We start from the raw sequence: 22,318 nt of genomic DNA on the forward strand, positions 1-22,318 counted from the left end.
CTTGGTCGAAAATGGGGGTTCCCTCTTCTTTCTTCTTTCCTCTTGTGCTTTCTTCCTCCACTTTCTTCTTCTTCTTCTTCTCTTCTTCCTTCCACATGGTCGAATGGCCTAGCCTAATTGTTTTGGTTTGATGGTGGAAAGTGAGAGGGGGAGATGATCTAGGGTTTGGTGGGGGTTTTCATGTGAAGAAGAAGATGGTCTAGTGTTTGGTCATGGTGGTCCAAGAAGAGAGGATGAAGATAGTGGGTGTGTTCATGGAGGTTTCATGAAGGGGGAGTTTGGTTGGGTGAGAGGTTGATAGTGATAGGTTGGAGGGAGGAGGGAGATGAGGGTGGTGCTGGTTTGGTTCTTGGTTGTGAGAGGGAGTGAGAATGAGTGTGAGAGGCGAGAGGAAGGAGGAGGGTGGAGAGGAGAGGCAAAAGATGAGAGATGGGTGTGAGAGCCCCTTAGGTTCGGATTTGGGTCTAATAGCCTCTTTTTCTTTGATTTTTTTTTTCAGTTTTTCTTGGTTTTTTTAGTTCAAAATCAAATGGGAAGGCTCCTAGTTTGGTTTGGGGGGAGGGTTTGATCACATTTGGACCAAATGGGTTTGGGTCTAGTTGGGGTTTAGTTAGGGCATTTTAAGGATTGGTCAAAGTGCTCAAGAGGATGAAGGGATAGGATGCTTTGATGCTTATCTAAGGGGTGGGGCATTTCTAGATTTTTTGTGTTTTTATTCCTTTTTCCTTTTCTCTTTTCTTGGTTGGGATGAACCTAGACACCCCCTTGTCTAGGTTTGCTCCTCTCCCTCTCATTAATGGCCATACAAGCCTCCTTGAAACACTCTTTCTTGTCCCCTTAATTAAATGTCTAGAACTTTAAATTTAAATTCAAATGTGAATTTCTAGAGGGAATGGAGAGGGGGCGGCTAGGGTTTTATTTTTAGGGTTTTTAGATGTGTTAAGTGAGAGTGGGCTGACCTCTCCAGTGATGTGACACAATCATGATTGTCGGAAGGGAAGCTTGTAGATTTAACGGTGGATTTGAGCTTATTTGAGTTGAAATTTGGTTTTTTTGGGGTTTTGGCATGTTCTAAAGAGATTGGTGACGTCTGATTGGGCATCTGGGTTGCAAGAAGTGGGTTAGAGAGGGGACCGATAAAAAATCAGGTGTTGACACTCACCATCACTCTCCCCCTGAGGTGAGGTAGTAAAGAAAGGACGTGACTCAAAGAAAGAAACATTCATGGAGATGTAAACCTTGTGAGACATAGGTCAAAACACTTATACTTCATGAGAGTAGAAGGATAACCATAAAATGCACAAGAAATTGCATTTCAATTATAAAAAAATGCACAAGAAATTGTACGAGGCTCCAACTTACTAGATAAGGGAGAAAGATTCTGGACAAAACATTGATGGCCAAACATGTAGAGAGGAATGGAAAACAAAGGAGATTAAGGGAAAAGCAACTGATGCGGCGCCTGAGAGTGCAATAGTCTCGATGGCATGTGATTAATTAGGTAGGCTGCAGTGAAAACTGCATCACCCCAAAGCCACATTGGAACATTCATCTAGATAAGAAAACCACAAGCCACTTCGAATAAATTCTTGTTGTTTCTCTTAGCAACATTGTTTTGTTATGGTGTTTTAGAGCAAGATCCCTGATGTAGTATTCCATTATCTAGAATATAGGCATTGGCATCCTTGGAAAAGTACTCTTTGCCATTGTCTGAGTGAATAATTTGAGTATTGACATGAAATTGTGTATAAACCATACGATAAAAATGCTTTAGAATGTTAGTAACTTTATCATGAAATCACACCAAATATGTCCATGTGTAGCTTGAGCCATCATCTATGAAATTTATAAAATATTGATATCCACCTTCAGCCACAATAGAAAAAGGGCCTCACACATTAGAATGCACAATATGGAATGGAAAGGCAGATCTTTTGTTAATAGGAGGATATAAGTTTCTACATTGTTTGCTTACTAACAACTAGTACATTCCAATGATGACAAAGACCACTAACTTGAACAAGTTTGGAAACAAAACCTTCAAAGAAACAAAGGACAAATGACCCAAACGACAATGCTAGAGGTAAATATTGTCATTATTACATTACCTCTTACACAAACTAGACTGGCTCAATAAATTGGTGCTCTTAGAAGAATCATAGGCCACTAAATCCAAAATGCAGAGTTTGTCTATTATGCGACCTCAACCAATCATTCTCCCCGAAGTCAAATACTGAAATACACAAGAGTCAAGGAGAAAGGTTATAGAACAATTTAAAGACTTAGTAATGCAACGAATAGATAAGAGATTAATAGGCATCTTTGTAGTATGGTAAACATCATACAGGGTTAGGCCATTTGGAAGAGAGACAACTCCCTATCTAGAAACAAAAGAACAAGAGCCATCATTAAGTTAAATTGTGTCTTTTCTAGACAAAATACGATAAGAAGAGAAAAGGGAAAACTTACCAGTCATATGGTTTGTAGCACCTGAATGAATGTTCTAGGAAGATTGAGAAGGAATTGAGGAAACATGGAAAACATTGGCTTGGTTACCTGAATTTGCTGCATACGAGGTGGAGTAATAGAAGTTTTGTCCAATTGTTTGAGAACATGCCCAAACTGTTCAAATTGATCATGATGGTACTTAAAAGACCATCCTTAGGTACTGTTATCCAGAAGAGTAGAAAGAAAGGAAGAGAGAAGAGAGCAGAAAGAGAGAGATTTGGAGTCACTCAAAAGAGGTTGGTGGTGCCAGCTTTTTATTATTTGTACTAGGGAAACACAACTTAAAATAAAAGGTGCTGAAAGTACCAAAGTACCACTATGGTACTAAACTTACAGAATAATAACCTTTCAACACTCCCCCTCAAGTTGGGACATAGATATCAATCATGCTCAACTTGTCACATAAATCATAATGTCGCAAGTGATGTAACCCTTTTGTGAAGATGTCTGCAAGTTGGTCTTCAGAACTGACATAGGGAGTACACACTTTTCCTGTGACAACCTTCTCTCTGATGAAATGTTTGTCAACTTCGATATGCTTAGTTCTATCATGCAACACAGAATTATCAGCGATGTTTATGGCTACTTTGTTATCACAGTAAAGAGTCATAGTGAAAGAATGGTAGGATCCATCTAATGGACGCCATAAAGGTTGCGGAATGGGTGGGCGAATTTCAAAAATTTCCTACCTTCTCTCAACTGGGAATCATATTCCCTAAGTTTAGAATACAATATTCAAGGATCCTACTTGAACCATAATCAAACCAGATCTGTACCAAAAGATAAATGGGAGGAATGTACCTGATCCGGAGAAGCAGTATCTCCCAAAGTTGGTGTTCACGCCCAAAGAATGCTCCAAGATCCGTTCCTACTGAAGATGACACAGTTGTGGATGGAACAGAACCAGCAGGGTGTGTCCTACACACTGGATCCTTCACAAGAATCCTCTGGAAACACTAAACACTGAATCCTTTTAGTCTTTGTTGCAAGACTAATGTCAAGAACAGATTTCATGACTTTTCTTTTCTGCAAAGATCTAATCTTGCAATGGCAGATGGCGGCGGCAGGAGGAGATCTTCAAAACGAAAAAAGCTGAACTGCTTTTTTCTCTTTTTCTGGAGAGTATGAATGAAATCCTCTCTCAATTCGCAGGAGATATCCTATACCTCTTCAAGGTGGTTCGAAATCTCCTCCTTTCTTCTTGATTAAGAAACCTCCTTTTTAGGAGTTATCCCAATCCAAATCAGTATTTGGATAGGGGATAATCTTAATCCTTTCTGCAGATAGAGTTAGCTTACTCCTGATCTTATCAGGAGGTTACCAGATTCAAATCTAATTTGAATTTGGTCTCTAAGAGTGGATAAGGCTAAATGCCCAATCTTTTTACTAACTTTAATCTCAAATTCGCCCCAAGGATGGGTGATCATATCAGCCCACCTCGAAATGGGCTTTTGGCCCATTAAGTGTTCAGTGTCTAATTACTTTCCAATTTGCTGCCCAGTTGTGCTTCTTTGTATGGCGTGGGACCCAAGCATTGATCTACACACCAGCCACATGGGTTCGGCCCAGCCTCTAAAACAAGGCCCAGCCGAATTCACTGAAAAACTCAATGAACCCCTTGAGTCCATCATATGGACCCTATGGGCCCAACACTTACATTAAGTGATCCCTGGGCCAAGCCATCTTATAAAAACCCAGGGACTGTGGGCAGGTGCAAGATTAGCCCATCAGGTATTATCCTCAATGGTCTTACACTTAACCTCTTAGCCCTTAATGATCAAGCACTGCCCGACAAGAGAGGACCTCTCCCTCGGCTGCAAGGAACAGTGCCGCACTCTCCTCTCACATGGATTCCGGGAATTAAAACTATTTGCAAACAATTCGAAACCGTACATATATATATATAAATATATTAATTTTGCAAAACAAAATTCCAACGATTGAAATCAACTGCCAGCAGTTTGGTTTCCATCAAAGAGAGTGCATTCCCGATCATTACCCTTTGTCCGACAAAGTGGCTGATTCTGTCACTATGATCACCCACTCAGATGAATTCTCAAACTGCCCCAACATACCCAGGTTTTGATCCCCGCTAAGGATCTCACTGAATGGCATATCAAAGGCAGCCTGATCCAACACCTAGTGAAATGTCATAATTGAGTCTAGGGGTCAGGTGTAACTTTCCAGTTTTGCCCATCTATCTCCAAGGTCCAGGGCAATACTGGAAATCTGGTCCGGTTCAAGGATTCAAGTAATCCCATACTGCATGTGCCTCGGGTCTTACCCTGATGGCTGAGACAGGCCATCCCAACACTTGGTGGCACACCAGTATCAGCCTTGGCAGGATAAATCTCCCCAGACTTATCCAACGGCTGTGAACATTTAAAACTAACATGAGTCTCTATAAATGTCCAGTTTTAGGGTTTTACACAGAATTAAACCAAACAACATGAATCAAACATGCACTTTATTTATTTCCACTAAATAACAAAAGTACATCAAATCAGATTGAAGCTAAGGGCATACAAAACTGTCTAACACATAGGTCTATCAACTGGAAAGCCCAATTCACTCAACAAAATTTTCAGCCACCCCATGAGACATTGCCTGATATTTAGCTTCAACACTAGACCTAGCTACCACATTCTACTTTTTGTTTCTCCAGGTAACTAGGTTCCCTCCTAAAAAGGTACAATAGCCACTGGTTGACTTCCGATCAAGGGTCCTGCCCAAACTGCATCGGTATACACTTCAACTTTCAAATGCCCATGCTTTTGGAACAACAAGCCTGCACCTGGGAACTTCTTAAGATATCTGAGAACTCTTTTTGTTGCTTCAAAGTGGGTAGTCTTAGGAGCATGCATGAACTGGCTAAGAACACCCATTGCATAAGCGATGTCTGGTTGAGTCATAGAAAGATATAACAATCTTCCTACAAGTCTCTGAAACAATTTCACATCCTCAATGGGTTCACATTGACAGTTTCCTAATTTGTGGTTAGGATCAATTGGGGAATCAATAGGCTTCACTCCCAATTTTCCTATATCTTGGAGTAGATCTAGGACATACTTTCTTTGGGGAATGAAGATACCCTTTTGTGAGCGGGCAACTTCAATCCCAAGGAAGTACCTTAGAGGACCTAGATCCTTCACTTCAAACTGGGTAGCAAGGAAACTCTTTAACTTTTGAATTTCATTATTCCAATCACTAGTGATAACTATATCATCAACATATACTATCAGTGCTGCAGTCTTTCCTTTCCCTTTTTCACAAACAGTGTGTGATCAGATTGACACTGTTTGTATCCTCTTTGCTGAACTGCTACATGGAACCTACTGAATTAGGCTCTCGGTGATTGTTTCAGGCCATATAATGATTTTTTTAACCTGCACACTTTCTGTTCTTTACCTTGAGCTCTGAAACCGGGGGGTTGCACCATGTATACTTCCTCTTCAAGGTCACCATTTAAGAATGTATTCTTGATGTCAAGTTGATGAAGGTTCCTATCAAGATTAGCAGTTAAAGAGAAAAGAGCTCTAATGGAGTTCATCTTAGCAATGGGTGCAAAAGTTTTTACATAATCCACTACAGACACTTGTGTAAACCCCTTTGCCACTAAACGAGCTTTATACCACTCCACTGTGCCATCAACCCTATGTTTTATTGTGAAAACCTATTTACACCCAACTGGTTCCTTCCCCTCAAGAATATCTACAACTTCCCATGTGTCATTTTTATGTAAAGCATTAATCTCTTCCTTCATGGCATCTGTTCATTCAGGTATCAAATTGTCAATGGAAGAGAGAAAGGCCTAAAAGGAAGTGGTACAAGACCTAACACATTTCTGGTAAACAATAGGAAGGTTAAGGTCATCAGCAATAGAGGTATCAATGGCAATAGGGTTAGGAACATCAATGGGAACCAAGGTACCTGGTTGGGAAGGATCCACCCCTGGAGAGTTTGATGGCATTGGTGGTACATCTTCTGGGTGCTCCACAACTCTTGAACTTGGCTGGCCTTTGTGACGTCGAAAGAAAACACGAAAGGGAGGAGGATCAGGAAGGGGAGGTAGCTGAACCAGTTTCTCCTCATTTCTACACTCCCCCTGAGGAGAAATAGGGAAGAAAGGTTCACTCTCAAAGAAATACATCCATAGAAATATAATCTCTGGGAGACGGGATCAAAGCATCGGTACCCCTTTTGAGTGAGGGAGTATCCCAAAAAGATGCAAGGAATGGCACGAGGATCCAATTTCCCACGGGTGGGCGCCAAATTTTGAACAAAGCAACGACAACCAAACACACGACGAGGAATAGAAAGAAGAGGAGCCTTGGGAAAAAGAAGTTGATGTGGGGCTTTGCACTCTAACCAGCGAGAGGGCATACAGTTAATGAGATAGGTAGCACAAAGGACCGCCTCAAGCCAAAAGTGTTTTGGGACATTCATATGAATGAGTAAACCCCTGGCCACTTCAAGAAGATGTCGGTTCTTTCTTTCAACAACACCATTTTGTTGTGGTGTTTGGGCATAGGAACTACGGTGAAGTGATCCATGCGAAGCAAAGAATTCCGTGAGATCATTATGAAAATATTATTTGGCATTATCGGATTGGAAAATTTGGATCTCAGTTTGAAATTGGGTGAAGATCATTCAGTGGAAATCTTGGATAATTTTTGGTGCTTCATCCTTGGTTCGCATGAGATATATCCATGTGTATTTGGAATAAATCATCAATAAAGTTAATAAAATATTTGTAGCCACTCTTGGATGGTAAAGTAACAGGGCCCCAAACATCAGAATGAATAATATAGAAAGGAAATACAGATTTATTATTCTTCGAAGAAATATGAGTTCTACAATGCTTAATTGACAAGTTTGACATGTAAACTGTGACACTGACATTGACTTAAATAACTCTAGAAACACCAATTTGAAAGACTCAAAAGATAAATGATTGAGATGACAGTGCCATAAATAGACTTGACTTGTACTGGACTGACTCTTAGAATTTGTGACTGTAAGATCAGCCTTATTCTCCAGGATGTAGAGTCCATCCACCATACGTTCTCTACCAATCATCTTCCCCGAGGTCATATCCTGGAGTACACAATAAGAAGGAGAAAAAGGTTACTGAGCAGTTTGAAGAATTAGTGATACTACTAATAGACAACAAATTAATAGGGAATTTTGGAACATGTAAGACGTTAGTCAGGGTGAGGCCAAAGGGAAGAGAAATGGTTCCTTGACCAGCTATGGTAGAATATGAACCATCAGCTAGTCTCACCTTGTCTCTTCCAGAGAGGAGGTGGTAGGTCTGGAAATAAGTGGACTTACCAGTTATATGCTTTGACGCTCCAGAATCAATTACCCAAGGAGAGTCAGGGGGATGAGACGATACACGGAAAGCTGTGGCAGAGTTACCTGATGTAGATGCAAATGAAGTTGAAGGAGGGGAAAAATCCATCTGACGAATTGCTCTACCATAGAGTTCCAAATGGTCACGGAAGGAATTAATAATATCCTCCATCGGGTTAGAACCAAAAGTGTGTGTCTAAGTCATAGTAGTAGTCGGGGGCTGATTATCCGGAGAAGCCATATTTGTTGTGGTGAACTTTCTCGGACCTTGCTGTCCTGACTTCTTATTCAGATCTGAACCTTGCTTCTTGCTTAATTCCTGGGCCCATTCTGGCAATGGGTGCACCATAGTTTGTCTTTGTCTTCCTCCCTTTTTTGAGGGTCCCCCTTCTTAAAAAAATTTCCCCCACCTGTAGTAACATTCCCTTTTGCTGCCAACACAACTGCATCCCCTCCGGAGCTGTTCATTAAATTTCTTCAACTTTCTTCCGACTATACTATTGCATAAACCTCCTGGACAGATGGAAGATCCTTGCTGCCTAGGATATGGACTGATGGATTCATGTACTGGATTCAAACCATGGAGAAATGCAAACACTCTTTGTTGGGAAACAAGCTTCTTGTATGCTTTTGCATTTTCATCACACTTCTAGTCTACACTCTGATAGTGATCTAACTCCTTCCAGATGGAGGTCAAATCTGAATAGTACGCAGAAAGTTTCCTCTCCCCCTGTTTACAAGTGGATGCTTCTGCCTGTAACTGATAGATTTTTGCATAGTGATGCAGTTCAGAATAGGTCGATTTTGCCTGCTTCCAAATCTCATAAGCCGTTTCAGCCCACATAAAGTTCCTTCTCACCTGAGGTTGCATAGACACCAAAAGCCAAGACATAACCATGCTGTTTTCCTGGTTCCATCTGTCATACTCAGCACTCCCGGAATTCGGTTATTTAATTCTCCCATTTATATACCCTATTTTTCCCCTTGTTATGTATAACTTGATCCCCCTTGATCATTCTAAATAATTCAAACCATCTAAGAGTATAACATCCATAGGGAAGGATAAATCTATATCCCCACTTATTCCGTTCTGCATCGAGGAGACTCCAGATATGGCAGTCTTCACCACTCGTAATCACAACTTCAGGTTACACTCCAACTGAACAAAAAAAGACCAAAAAGAAGCAGCTGAACACCCCAATAAAAACCTTTGCACCAGGGAATTAGAGACAACCACTCCCCTCCTTTCCCTTCTTTTAAATCTCGGTTCTTCAAACAAAAATCAGCTGCTGTTACAGAACTCACAGGTCATCACTGGCCTACCATAAATCAGGTATGGCTGCTGTAGTAGCATGTACAGGTCCTCTCTAGACCTACAAATCAAGTGTGGCTGCTGTCACAGCATATACCGGTCATCCCCTGACCTACAAATTCACCAGAAGGCTGCTGTCGCAGCATATAAAGGTCATCACCGACCTACAGTCTGTTACAGGGATCAGCCGATCCCACAAAAAAGGAAAGAAGAGGGTGCTATGCACCTCACATTAACAAACTGAACCTATTAATGGTTCTGTTCTGGCACACGACTAGAAAAAAATAAAAAAAAAAAGAGAAAGGGAGAGAGAGTACTTCAGTCCGATCTGAATCTGGATCTGGATCTTCAATAAATTTCAGTATAGCTGGCGAAGGGAGAAGACAGAAAAGGTTTGCTTGATCTCTTCTTTCTGATCTGACAGTCCTGCTCTGATACCATGTTATCCAGAAGAGAAGTAGGAAGAAGGAAGAGAGAAGAGAGCAGAAAGAGAGAGATTCAGACACTCAAAAGAGGCTGGCGGTGCCAGCTTTTTATTATTTATACTAGGGCGACACAACTTAAAATAAAAGGTGCTGAAAGTACCAAAGTACCCCTGTGGTACTAAACTTACAGAATAATAACCTTTCAACAGGTACAAAGACCAGGGGTTGAATTCGAGCAGTGTTGCCCTAACTAGACTGTTGACTGTCTTGGCTAGTAGCAGAAGAAGCAACATTAACCTTGTTAGGTCCTTTGTTTTGCTTCCCTTGAAACTTCTTAAGTTTGCCAACCAAATCCCAACAAAACTCCTTTGTGTGCCCAGATCTCTTACAATGAGAACACCAAAACTTGTCTTTGTCACCTCCTCCCTTCTTCTGTATCTCACTCTTGCTGTCACCCTTAGACAACAAAGCCACTTGCTCTCCCCTAGGAGGATTCATAGAAGCCCTCCTAGTTTCCATAGATTGCACCAAAGTAAGCCAGTGTTTTAAAAGGTGTGGGAGGCGTATGCCCCCAAAATGCTCCGAGGCATATGCTAGAGGTGTTGTTGATACCTTTGAGGCGTACGCCTCATGTGCCTCATGCACATTTCATGTAAAAAGACAAAAAAAAAAAGAAAAAAAAAAGAAAAAAAGAAAAAAAGAGAAAGGAATGGAAAAGAAAGAGAAGAAAAAAAGAGAAAAAGAAAGAAAAGAAAAGGGAAGTGAAGGGAAGACCCCCCCCCCCCCCCCCCTTCAACTAGTGCTATGCTTCATTCTTCTTAATATAAAAGATTTTTATTAAAAATAATCTTAAATGAGATCTTCCTTCCTCCTCTTTCCTCCTCATCCCCCTCCTCTTAAGGAGGTTTACGCTTCCTTGTGTTCGGGAGGCTTATGCCTCTTACGTTCTGAACTATGCCTCATGCCTCTAGGTAGTAGAGTGCCTCGTGTCATGCCTCTGCATTTTAAAACATTGAAGCAAACACTTCCTCAAGACCTGGAAACTCCTTATCACCCAAAATCTAAACCCTAATAGGCTCATAAAAAGAATTCAGACCTGCTAAGAAAGCACCTTTTCTTGTGCATAACAGCCATCAACCAATCTATAAACACAGTCCAGATCATAAATACAAAAAAAGAAAAAAGAAAAAAGAAAAGAAAATATATAACTTCTTTAGTCCTCTTACATTCTTTGGTCACTTGAGGATCAACCTAGAAACAGAGAAGACCACTTGGTCCTACAACCAATGACCAAGAAAGGGAAAATGAGAAGCTTGATGTGGCAATCAGATCACAGGAACAGTCAGAATCTATGTCTTCTTGAGAAATCAACTGATGTGTTAAAGAAGAAGAAAAGAGAAGGGAAAAGCTAGAATATTCTATGACAGATTATTTCTCTGATACCATGTGATCAGTCATAGAATATTCTAGGATATAAGAGAAGAGAGGAAGAGAGAAGAAGAGAAGAAGGGCAATGAACAGAATGAGGGAAAAGTTGAATGGGTTAGTGACAGATCCCACTTCACCTTAATATATTAATAAAACAAATAATTACAGAGTGGTGCTTGAAATATTCATAAAAGCACCCCTTACAACAGTTGTCTTGTTCTTGTTCTATTTTTTTCTTTGTTCTTTTGTTGTCTCTGTGTGTAAACAGTCTCTTGGTAAGAAAATAGAATAGAATAAAAAAGTCGTTGTATTAGTAATCTTATTCATATTTCACTGTATGAACCTCCAACATGGGAAACGTCAGGTGGTCTTCCTGCTGAACTGCTTTTGACAAAGTTAGACAGCTTCTAATGGGAAATGAAAACTTAAATTAAGCGTATGCAAAGGTTAAATCTTAACCCTGGAAATTGGAAATTTTGGTTGTCATGGCTCAGGAAACCCTGTGAATAACGAGGTCTTTCATGACAAAGATATCTTTCTCGAAGACTATGAAGAGATGAATAGAAGCTTTAAGATATATGTTTATCCTCACAGGGAAGACGATCCCTTTGCAAATGCACTCTTGCCAGTGGATTTTGAACCTGGGGGTAATTATGCCAGTGAAAGTTACTTCAAAAGAGTTCTTATGAAAAGCCACTTTATCACAAAGGACCCTTCAGAGGCGGATCTCTTCTTTTTGCCCTTCTCCATTGCAAGGTTGCGGCATGACCCAAGAGTAGATGTTGGGGGAATTCCAGATTTTATCAAGGCATACATCTCCAACATTAGCCATACCTATCCTTACTGGAATAGGACTGGAGGGGCTGACCATTTCTATGTTGCTTGTCATTCAATTGGAAGATCAGCAATGGAAAAAACAAATGAAGTGAAATTTAACTCTATTCAAGTTGTGTGCTCGTCAAGTTATTTTCTCTCTGGGTATGTTGCTCATAAGGATGCATCCTTGCCTCAAATTTGGCCGAGACAAGGTGATCCACCAAACTTTTTCTCATCAAAGAGGTAAACTTGCTTTCTTCAATTACTGTTTCTTGTGCATTACAGTTTTGGTTTACTGCATGCATTGAGTTTTAGGTTGTATATTTGTACTATGTAGAATTGTAGATATTTGTTTCCTGATATTAAATAATATGTATAGGATGCCAAGAATCTTGATCATGGTGCCCCTACAGTATGTCTAAATTGCACACTCGAAAAGTATAAATTTACCTTATAATTATGACTCTAATTCCAGTCTGCTTATTAGGGATTTTATCAGAAAGGTACTTTTTTTGTAGAAATAATATGCGTCTAATTTCTTTAATTAATCTTTCCTGTTTGCTTGCTTCATTTTATTCTTTTGTTGTTTCATGCTTCAAAGTGCATCTCTGTAATTTGCATGTGACTCCTATTCTGAATTAGAATCTAGGTTTAACAGAAGTTTGGTGAAGTTCTAGTCTTTTTTTTTTTTTTATCAATTAGGATCACTACCAATAGGTTTGTTATTGAACTTATTGGTAGGGCTGTCATGTATCCTGATATCCTCCTTAAGTGGATAAGGCATGTCATCCAAAAGTTAAAACCAGTGCAATGACATTTTAGTCTTTGAGGATGTATTATGCTTTCACTGCAAAGCCGTAGCCCCTTTTAGATGAAAGTAGAATGTTCTCACACAGGTGTTTGTTCATAGGTTTTCTTAACCGTGAACCCAATGAATTATATTAATCTCATAGATCAAAAGTTCCTGTATGAAGTTTTAACCTCTGGAGGAGAAACTTAGCTGTCCACCCAAGGCAAAACTGTTTCTAATTGCACTGTTGTATTTATCTAACAGTATGTGCTGCAAGGGCACTTTAGTCTTTTACCTTTTTTTATTTGTAATGCTGCTCTAATATAAATAATAGACAAGGCACCACCAGCCTTTCTTTTTGGCTCCCAAAGCCTCTTCTTCTCTTTTCTTTTCTCTTTTCTCTTGTTTCCTTCAAAATAATATGGTATTAGAGCATCTTTCTGGGATCTGAGAGCAGTTCAATTGAGTTTTCTTCTTCCTTCTTACCTTTTTTGGATTGAAACTCAAGAAACTTTAATTGGCCTGGTCTGAAACAGCCTTTGATGTTTTCATCTTCTTTCTTCTTGGTTGTAGCACCAAGAAAACTCATTGTTTGTGGTGGCTGAATGCTGCGAAGGGGTTTAGAAGCCTTCCAACCACTTGTGTGGATTGTGTGTTCCAGTTGTAGCAAGGTATGTGTTTTCTTTAGGTCTTGTATAACCCGTTTTTACAGTAACAGTAGTGGTGTTCCATTGTTTGGTGATTGTGTGGTTTGAGTTGTCTATGTCTGGGACTGTGAGTGGCCTGGATTGCATTTGAAAAGGTCTAGGAGTGTTCTGTGTGAGTGGACTTGGTGCTGTTAGGCTCTTAAGAAGGTGCTGATATTTCAGTAGTGTTTTTCCATCAATCTTCTTAGTGTTGTGAGCATACCTTTTTAAGGTGTTGTTTCCATGGCAACTGATGATACTGCTGCATTAAGTTTTACCTCTACTCTAGGAGGGCTGAATGGTGGAGTGGACCAAATGAGTTTCCCCATGACTATCGTTCCACTTGGCCTGAATATTTATCATGGTCCAAGGAGATTAATCTGTGCATCATGGCTAGAGGTAAGGCTGGACGTATTACTGCAAAAGTGGAGGAATTCAAAGCCTAGGGCTGCTGAATTGATAAGTGGGATCAGAAGAATTATTTGATCATGTCTTAGCTCCTCACTTCTACATGTTGCCATCTATCCAAAATAATTTTATGTGGGTAGATGCAACCCATGAAATCTGGGAACAGGCAAACTAACAAAGTCTACACATTTAGAGCAAAGACACTACGCAAGGATTTATCAGTTGCAAGCAGGGGGAACGGAGTTTGTCTATTTACTATTCAGCTCTTACCTCAATTTGGAAGGAACTGGATTATTATCAAAGTATTGAGTGGAAGAATGATGATGATGCTCGTTGAGTTATTGGGCCAGCTTTGTTTATTTTTATTTACATAATTCAGTTAGGAAGTTATTGGGCCTTAGGCCCATTAGTTCATGTTAAGTTGTTTCTTTTCAGCTACTGACAAGTATCTGACCTACTAAGGGCATTCTTGTACTTGTACATTCCGTTTATGAAGTATATAAATCAAAAGGAAGGGGGTGGCCAAAACTAATTCTTTTTGGCTTCCTGTCATTCTCTTCTACTTCTTCTCTTTCTTTCTAGATGAAACTTTTTGGCTCTTTCTTCTTTCTTCTTTCATAAAGTTTATATCAAAACAACTACCAAGCTTTTCTACTTGGTATCGGAGCGGATCGAAGACTACTTGAGCTGCTCCATCATGCAGCTCTAGATCAGTTGACTGCATGGTGAGGCGAAAGGCTGATCGAAGACCTCAGGTAAGCCCAATTTTTGGAGTTTTTGGTGGATCTGCAACTCCTTGTAGTTGGTCTAGGGTTTTTCACCAAAATTAAGAAGAATTAGAGAAAGGGGAGAGTCCTGTTTTAGTAGGACTCTTCATTTTTTACCTATGAAGTGGCTCCCTAGTTTTTTAGGGTTCCTTGGAGTTTTCTGAAGGGGGCGGTTCAAGTCCCACTTTTTTTGGAGGCCTCTGGAGGGAGTGGCTGCTTCTTCTTTGTCTTCTCCTGCTCCCGTGAAAAAGAAATCTTTGTTGGGAGGAGCTTCTAGGCAACCAGGAGGGTGTTTGTGGTGCCTGAAGGAGATAAATACCTATTTTTTCATCTCAAAGTGATTTTCTAACCCTTTCACGGGAATAATGGAGGTCCGCGGAGTTCAAAACAAACCGGGGAGTGAGATGGGCAAGGGAGAGGAGGTGCTAGAGACCTTTTCGGGGATGTGACCATTACTACAGTTAAGTTAGATGGTACAAACTAATTAGAATGGTCACAATCTGCAAAGATGGCCATTGGTGCTCGTGGGAAGTTGGGGTATGTCATCGGTGAGGAAGTGAAACCCGAGACAAACTACTCCCGATGGGTACAAGAGAACTATATGGTAATGACTTGGCTATGCAATTCCATGCTGCCCCATATAAGTAAAAACGTTTTATGGGCTATCACAGCGAAGGAGATTTGGGATGGAGTTGCAGAAACCTATTCTTAGAGTGAGAATGTTGCTAGAGCCTACCAGTTGAGAAACCGGGTAATTGCTATCAGACAGGGAGATAAGTTTGCTTCTATTTATTTTTCAGCCCTCAAAACCTTATGGCAGGAGATAGACCATTTGGAGATTGGTTTGGGAAAGTAGCAAGGATGCAACAACCTACCATAAACTATTAGAGAAGAATTAGGTTTTTGAGTTTCTTGTTGGACTTAACCCTGAGTATGGCATTGCACGACAACATATTCTTTCCAGAGACAGTGCTACTCTCTCTCAGGCATGTGCCTTTGTATTAGGAGAGGAGAGTAGGAGGAATGTGACGATGAGGAATCCAAGTCTTGAGCAGTCTACTATGGTTAGCATAGTGAAACCTAAGCAGAGCAGGGATAGGGGTGGAAATGAACTCAGGAAGGAAGATAAGAAGGATCTGATCTGTGACTACTGTAAGAAGCCTAAACATACTAGAGATACTTGTTGGAAGCTTCACCCTCACCTTGCGTCGAGCTGATTTATAAACAAAAAGGGAAATGTGAACATGGCAGTAACTGGTGACTTGTCTGGAACTCCTACTACAACTTCCCTAGAGTCTGTTGCAATAGCTGCAGTGAGGGCCGAACTGGAGAGATATGGGTACTTGCTTAATCAATGAGATAAAGTCAGCTCTAACCCATTGTTGGGTGGACAACAAGGTACAAGTGGATCAGGAGGTGGTCATTCTACTTCTTTTGCACACACAGGTAGTTCACATGCCACTGCAAACTATGTTTTTACTACAGGTAAGGAGGGACCTCCTTGGGTTATAGATTTAGGAGCCTCAGAGCATATGACCAACATTTCTACCATTTTCTCCTCTTACAACCTCTGCTCTGGCAGAGATAATGTTTCTACTACAGGTCAAGATAACCGATACCATTTCCCTACCCTTTGTTCTCCATGTTCCTAGATTGAGTACTAACCTTTATTTGTTAGTAGTTTGACAAAGAATTTGAATTGCTCAATGGCTTTCTCTCCTAGTCATTATGTTTTGCAAGATCTGGATTCAAAGAGGACAATTAGGAGTGGTCGTTAGGTGAATGGAATCTACCTGCTTGATGCGCTTCCTAGTCATCAGAATCATCATGTCAGCAGGGATTTTGAGTCAGAGTCTATGGGTCAGATTATGCTTAGGCATAATCGGTTAGGGCATTTGTCTTTTACTTCTTTGCGTTTCTCGTTTCCAAAGTTATTTGAGTCTGTTAACTTGTTTAGTTTAGAGTGTGAAGGTTGTCAACTTGGAAAACATTGTAGACATTCCTTTAAGGCTAGTAATAAAAGATGTTCCTCTGCTTTTGATGTTGTTCATACTGATGTGTGGGGACCATACCATGTTTCTTTTATGGGTGGCTGTCGGTACTTTCTTCCATTTGTGGTTGATTTTTCTTGGTACTCTTGGATATACTTGATGAGATCCCATGATGAGGTGCCATCCTTGGTTTGACAATTTCATCAGATGGTGCTAACACAGTTTTGGGTACGAGTGGAAGTGTTCAGGTTGGACAATGCCAAGGAATATTTTGAAAAAAACCTAGCATTGTATCTATCAGAGCATGGAGTAATCCATCAAAGCAGAATGGTGTAGCAAAAAGGAAGAATAGACACATTGTAGAAATTGCAAGAAGCGTCAAGCAGAATGGTAAACGTAGTTGTACATCTCATCTTATTTCTCATTATGTTTCAATTGCTCACCTTTCTGCTTCCCATTGCCATTTTATATCTTTGCTTTCCTTTGTTTCCACTCCCAAGACTATCCAGGAAGCCTTTACCTCTCCAAGGTGGAGACAAGCAATGGAAGAGGAATTGTCTGCTTTATAACACAATCACACATGGGAAGTTACTACTCTCCCTCTCGGTAAGCATGTTGTTGGGTGTAAGTGGGTCTACATAGTGAAATATCTTCCAGATGGCAGTGTGGAATGCTTAAAGACCAGGTTAGTAGCCAAGAGCTATTCTCAGTTATATGGTGTTGACTATACAGAGACATTCTCTCCTGTGGCTAAAATTGGCTTAGTTCGGGTATTAATTTCATTAGTAGCAATGTATGATTGGCCTCTCTTGCAACTAGACATCAAGAATGCCTTCCTGCATGGTGATTTGATTGAGGAAGTATATATGGAGCAACCACCAGGGTTTGTTGCTCAGGGGGAGGATGGTAAAGTTTGTAGACTTAAAAAGGCAATCTATGGGCTGAAACAATCTTCACGTGTGTTGTTTGGTAGATTCAATGAAGTAGTGAAGAACTTTGGGATGAAACAGTGTGATTATTCTGTGTTCAACCGTGACTCAAAAGATGGAAAAATCTTATTAGTGGTGTATGTGGATGATATTGTCATAACTGGCAGTGACAACAATGGGATTGACAGATTGAAAAACTTCGTACAGGATCACTTCCACACGAAGGATCTTGGTAAGCTGAAATACTTCCTGGGAATAGAAGCTACAAGGTCAAGGCATGGAATTAACTTGTGTCAAAGGAAATATGTCCTTGACCTTCTTGAAGAAACAAGGCTGTTAGGTGCTAAGCCAGCCAAAACACTTATGGAACTGAATGCTAAGTATTGATGCATGTGAAGAGTTTGATGATCCTGGAAGGTACAAGAGGTTGGTGGGAAAATTGAACTGACACACGACCAGATATATCATTTGCTATAAGTATGGTGAGTCAGTTTATGCAACATCCTCGGGTTCCACATTGAAAAACAGTTCTAAGGATAGTTAGGTATCTAAAGGGTGCTCCAGGTCATGGTCTGTTATACAAAAGTGGAGGAACTCTTGAGGTAGAAGGGTATAAAGATGTTGATTGGGTTGGTTTCGTGTCAGACAAAGGTCAATTACAGGGTATTGTACCTTCCTTGGTGGCAATTTGGTAACTTGGAAGAGCAAGAAACAAACAGTGGTGGCAAGGAGCAGTGCAAAAGCTGAGTACAGGGCTATGGATCATATTACATGTGAACTAGTATGGCTAAAGAATTTGTGACAAGAGATGGCATTATCAATTGACAGACCCATGAGGTTATATTGTGATAGTCAAGCTGCTGTACACATTTCTTCTAACCTAGTCTTCCATGAGAGAACAAAGCATATTGAAGTTGATTGCCACTTTGTAAGAGAAAAAGTGATTGGTGGAGTGATAATTACAGCGCATGTGAGTTTAGGAAACTAGTGGGCAAATCTATTTACAAAGGGGCTGTCTCGGGGCAGAGTAGATTACATATGTGACAAGTTGGGACTATATGACATATATTCTCCAGCTTGAGGGGGAGTGTTAGAGTTGACAGTACAAGGGTATTTTGGTTTTTTGTCCATCTAATTGAGAGTGACTTTTTCTCTTCTGGACGAACCCTTCTCCTCTTTCTCTTCTTCTTCTTCTTCCTCTTCTTTTCTTACTTCGAACCTGAACTGAATAGGATTAATCTACTTATTCACAAACAAAATAACCATGAGAATTACAGCTGATCTCTAGAGAAGAACTGTAATGATTATATCATCAAGCCCTTCATCTTAAAGGATTCACTAAGGAGTCGTTTCAAATCAGCAACTCCTTCTGCATCATTCCCTATAATGATTATATCATCAATATAGAGAAGAACTATCACACTCTGATCCCGATGCAAAGTAAAAAGGGAATGACCTAAGGAGCTTTGGATAAAGACAAAATCAGTGATGACAAATCAAAATCTTTCAAAGCAGGCCTTGGGTGCTTGTTTTAGGCCATACAAAGACTTAGTGAGTCGACAAACAAGATGTGGATCTATACATAATTCCCTTCAATTCCCCATGTAGGAATGAATTCTTCACATCTATTTGATGAATTGTCCAATGTTTTGTTGTAAAGATGGCTAATAGAAGTCTAACAACAATCATCTTTTTAATAGGAGCAAAGGTCTCCTCATTACCTATCTCGTACTCCTATTTATAGCCTTGAGCAACAAGTCTAGACTTGTACCTATCTAGACTCCCATCTGACTTCTTCACTGAGTAAACCCAATGGCTACCAATGAGAGAGGCTTCAGGAGGAGCTTTAACTAGGTCCTTGGTGTCATTCTCAAGAAGGGCTTGGATCTCAGAGTCCATGGCATCTTTCCAATGTGGAATTGCTGCAGCCAGCTGATAAACTTAGGAATATTTGTGGTTGACAAAATAGTAGAAAAAGAGCTATGGTCTAGTGAATAACCAAGCAGTTAGGAGGGTGAGAAATTCTAGAAGAACGACACAAAGTGGGTGCATTGGGGTTAGGTGGAGGATTAGATGCACCTACAGGAATAAATGGAGTGACTGGATCAACAACTGGTGGTGGAGAAGAAAGGGGCATATGAGCTGATGTAGATCGTTGCCTTCTGATAGACATGGAAAAAAGTTGACCCAACCCGCCAACCTGACCCAACCCAAGCCGAAAGAACAGGCTAGGGTCTCATATTTAGCAACCTAAATTTCAAAATGACTTGACCCGAACCAACTCCAAAAAAAAAAAAAGGGTTGGGTTGGGTCATGGGTCAACCCATTGACCCGATTGTCAGGTCTAATTAGAACTATTTATGCATTGTTAGAAGTTTCCACTCTTTAATTTTTACTATTTAGTCTTTACTCTATATTGTCTACTCCTTGAATTGTTAAATGTTCATTTTTTTTATTTTATTTTAGGAATTAGGTTAATTCCTTTAATTTTGGCATTTTTCATGTATTTTCTCTTTAATTTTTAAAACTTCATTTATTTTTGGGATGACCTGAATTGACCCATGGGTCAATCCTAACCCGAACATTTAGGGTTAGGGTTTAGCATTTGAAAATCCAACTCGAAATTCAACTCGACCCGAAATCAACCCGAAGTGTCTTGACCCAACTCGAACCTGACCCACCCAACCTAATTGCTAGGTCTACACTCTGAAGTAAGTTTGAAGTTGTTTCAAGGGTGATGTTGATGCACTTGGAGGATTTGTTTGTAGAGTCAAAGTTGTGTAACAAAGAGATGGAGGGAGAAGGAAATTTAACAATATGTTCAAAAAAAGATACATTCTCAAGATAACATTATCAAAATCCGAATGTAGCGAGCTATGGGATCATAACAAAGAAATCCCTTGTGATCAGGACTCTAGCCCACAAAAGCACACAAAATCGCTTGTGAAGTTAGCTTAGTGCGTTTTTGGGGCGGAAGGTAAACAAAGTAGACACAACTAAATACTATGAGCATGGAGAGGTTTGGAGGTTTGTGAAAAAGTGACTGGAAGGGAAGTATTGTTTAAGAAAGATAATGGAAGAAGGTTTATGAGATATAGTAATGCTAGCCGCCTCCACCTAAAACCAAGAGGGTTCTGACTATACTCAAAATGTGTCTCTGCTACTCCATTTTGTTGTGCAGTACCAAGACAAGATTTTTAGGGTTGGATGCCTCGTTGTTTCAAGTGGGTTTGAAAATCCCCATTAAAGTACTCTTCCCTTGAATATGACTACAAGACATATCTAAACTGGGTAGCAATATGAAATAGTTTGAATGTAGAATAAACTTTGGAGTTCTTGTAGAGAAAATAAATCCTAGTAAACCGAGTGCAATCATCAATAAAAGTCACAAAATACTTGTATTCCAATCTAGAAGTAACTAGAGACAACCATACATCACTATGTATTAAATAAAAAGGAACTGTTGCATGCTACGAACGAAAAGGGAAGGTTAAAATATGACTCTTGCACAAACAATAGGTAATGCAGGCTTTATTAACATTCTTAAGAGAAGCAATAGAAGTTGATAAACTACTAGAAGCAAACAAATAATCAAGTTTCTTAGAAAAGGGGTGACTAAGGTGTCTATGCCACAAATGCCAGTCATTATTACAATTAAAAGATTCAAAACTAGAAGTAGTGGAAAATAAACATGAAGTAGAAACAAAATTAGCGTTCTTCTCAAACTCCAGGGCAAACAACTAATCCAATCTAAGCCCCTTCCCCTTCACTAGTTTGTTGGTCCTGTATCAAACAACCATCAGAGGAAAACAAGATAGTGTTACCATCTTCCATAAGTTGACCAACAAAAATCAAATTAATGGTTAATTTGGGTACAAATAAGGTCTTGGGTAGGTGAATGTCAGAGGACTTAGAAGTAGATAAGTGTACATCATCACAACCAAGTATATCTAATTTTTTCACCATTTGTAGTAACAATATGTCTATTAGGGAGATGGGGTTTAGGAGATCGACCAAAGGAGGCCCTTGCCATGTGGTTAGTGGCACCTGAGTCAATGATCCAAAGGTGGTTTGATGAAGGGCAGAGGGTAGGAGATTTACCAGACAGACCAATAGCAAAAAAGGCGGAAGAGATAGCCAAGGACATGAGATTTACCAGACAGACCAATATCACTCTGTGAAGCCACTGAGGTAATACAGGATGAGGCATTTAAATTCTCTATGAAAGTCTATACTTTATAGGACCCTTTCTTCTGATTAGACCCACCATCTTTTGGTGGTCGAGTGGGGCATTCTATGACGATATGTTCCTGTTGCTTACAATATGTGCATGCATTCTTCTTCTTGTAGTGTGAGATAACATGTTCAAATTCTTTGCATTCATAGCACTAAATTCGGGAAAATCTTTCTTCCCTTAGGCTTTGTTGCAAGAAAAATAACATCGATGTTAGGATCCTTCCTACCATCAGTTGTGGTTTGTGTAACTAGCCTGGTCTATTCTCTCAAAATCTCCCCAAGTATAGTATCAAGATTTGGAAGTCTCTTGGGAAGTCTCCTGGGTGAGAATATTACACCTAACAACTTCAAATTCAGGTTTGAGATGCATTAAGATATGCATAATTTTCCTTCTATCAAAATGTGTTTTCATGAACTTCACACAACAATCTGAAGGATTTTCACCCATGTGCACTAGCTTGTGTTTAGTCAAAGGTTAATGAGCCCAACATAGTATTCTTGAACTTTCCTCTCCCCTTGATGATAAGAAAATATGTCAACTTCTATATGGTGTTGTCTAGAAAGATTTGATTGTTGATATACCTTCTCAAGGTATTGATACATTTGATAAGTAGTTTGGTACCTCTCATAGGGACGGGAATTCCAACCTCAACAGATCCAAGGATCC

At 40.0% G+C, this 22,318-nt stretch overlaps 1 protein-coding gene across 1 annotated transcript in view; it reads left to right on the plus strand.

Annotated features, from left to right (window-relative positions):
• Positions 1 to 22,318, plus strand: part of LOC148848835 (putative glycosyltransferase At5g03795) — a 31,352-nt gene that overhangs the window by 6,613 nt on the left and 2,421 nt on the right. The window contains exon 2 of the mRNA XM_088951922.1: positions 11,523 to 12,087. Within this exon, the coding sequence (XP_088808048.1) occupies positions 11,523 to 12,087 (565 nt within the window). The remainder of the gene's footprint in view (positions 1 to 11,522; positions 12,088 to 22,318) is intronic.

The sequence above is a fragment of the Nelumbo lutea genome, chromosome 6 (genome assembly GCF_056320005.1).
Source record: "Nelumbo lutea isolate HS-2025 chromosome 6, American lotus-T2T, whole genome shotgun sequence".
Classification (NCBI taxonomy): domain Eukaryota; kingdom Viridiplantae; phylum Streptophyta; class Magnoliopsida; order Proteales; family Nelumbonaceae; genus Nelumbo; species Nelumbo lutea.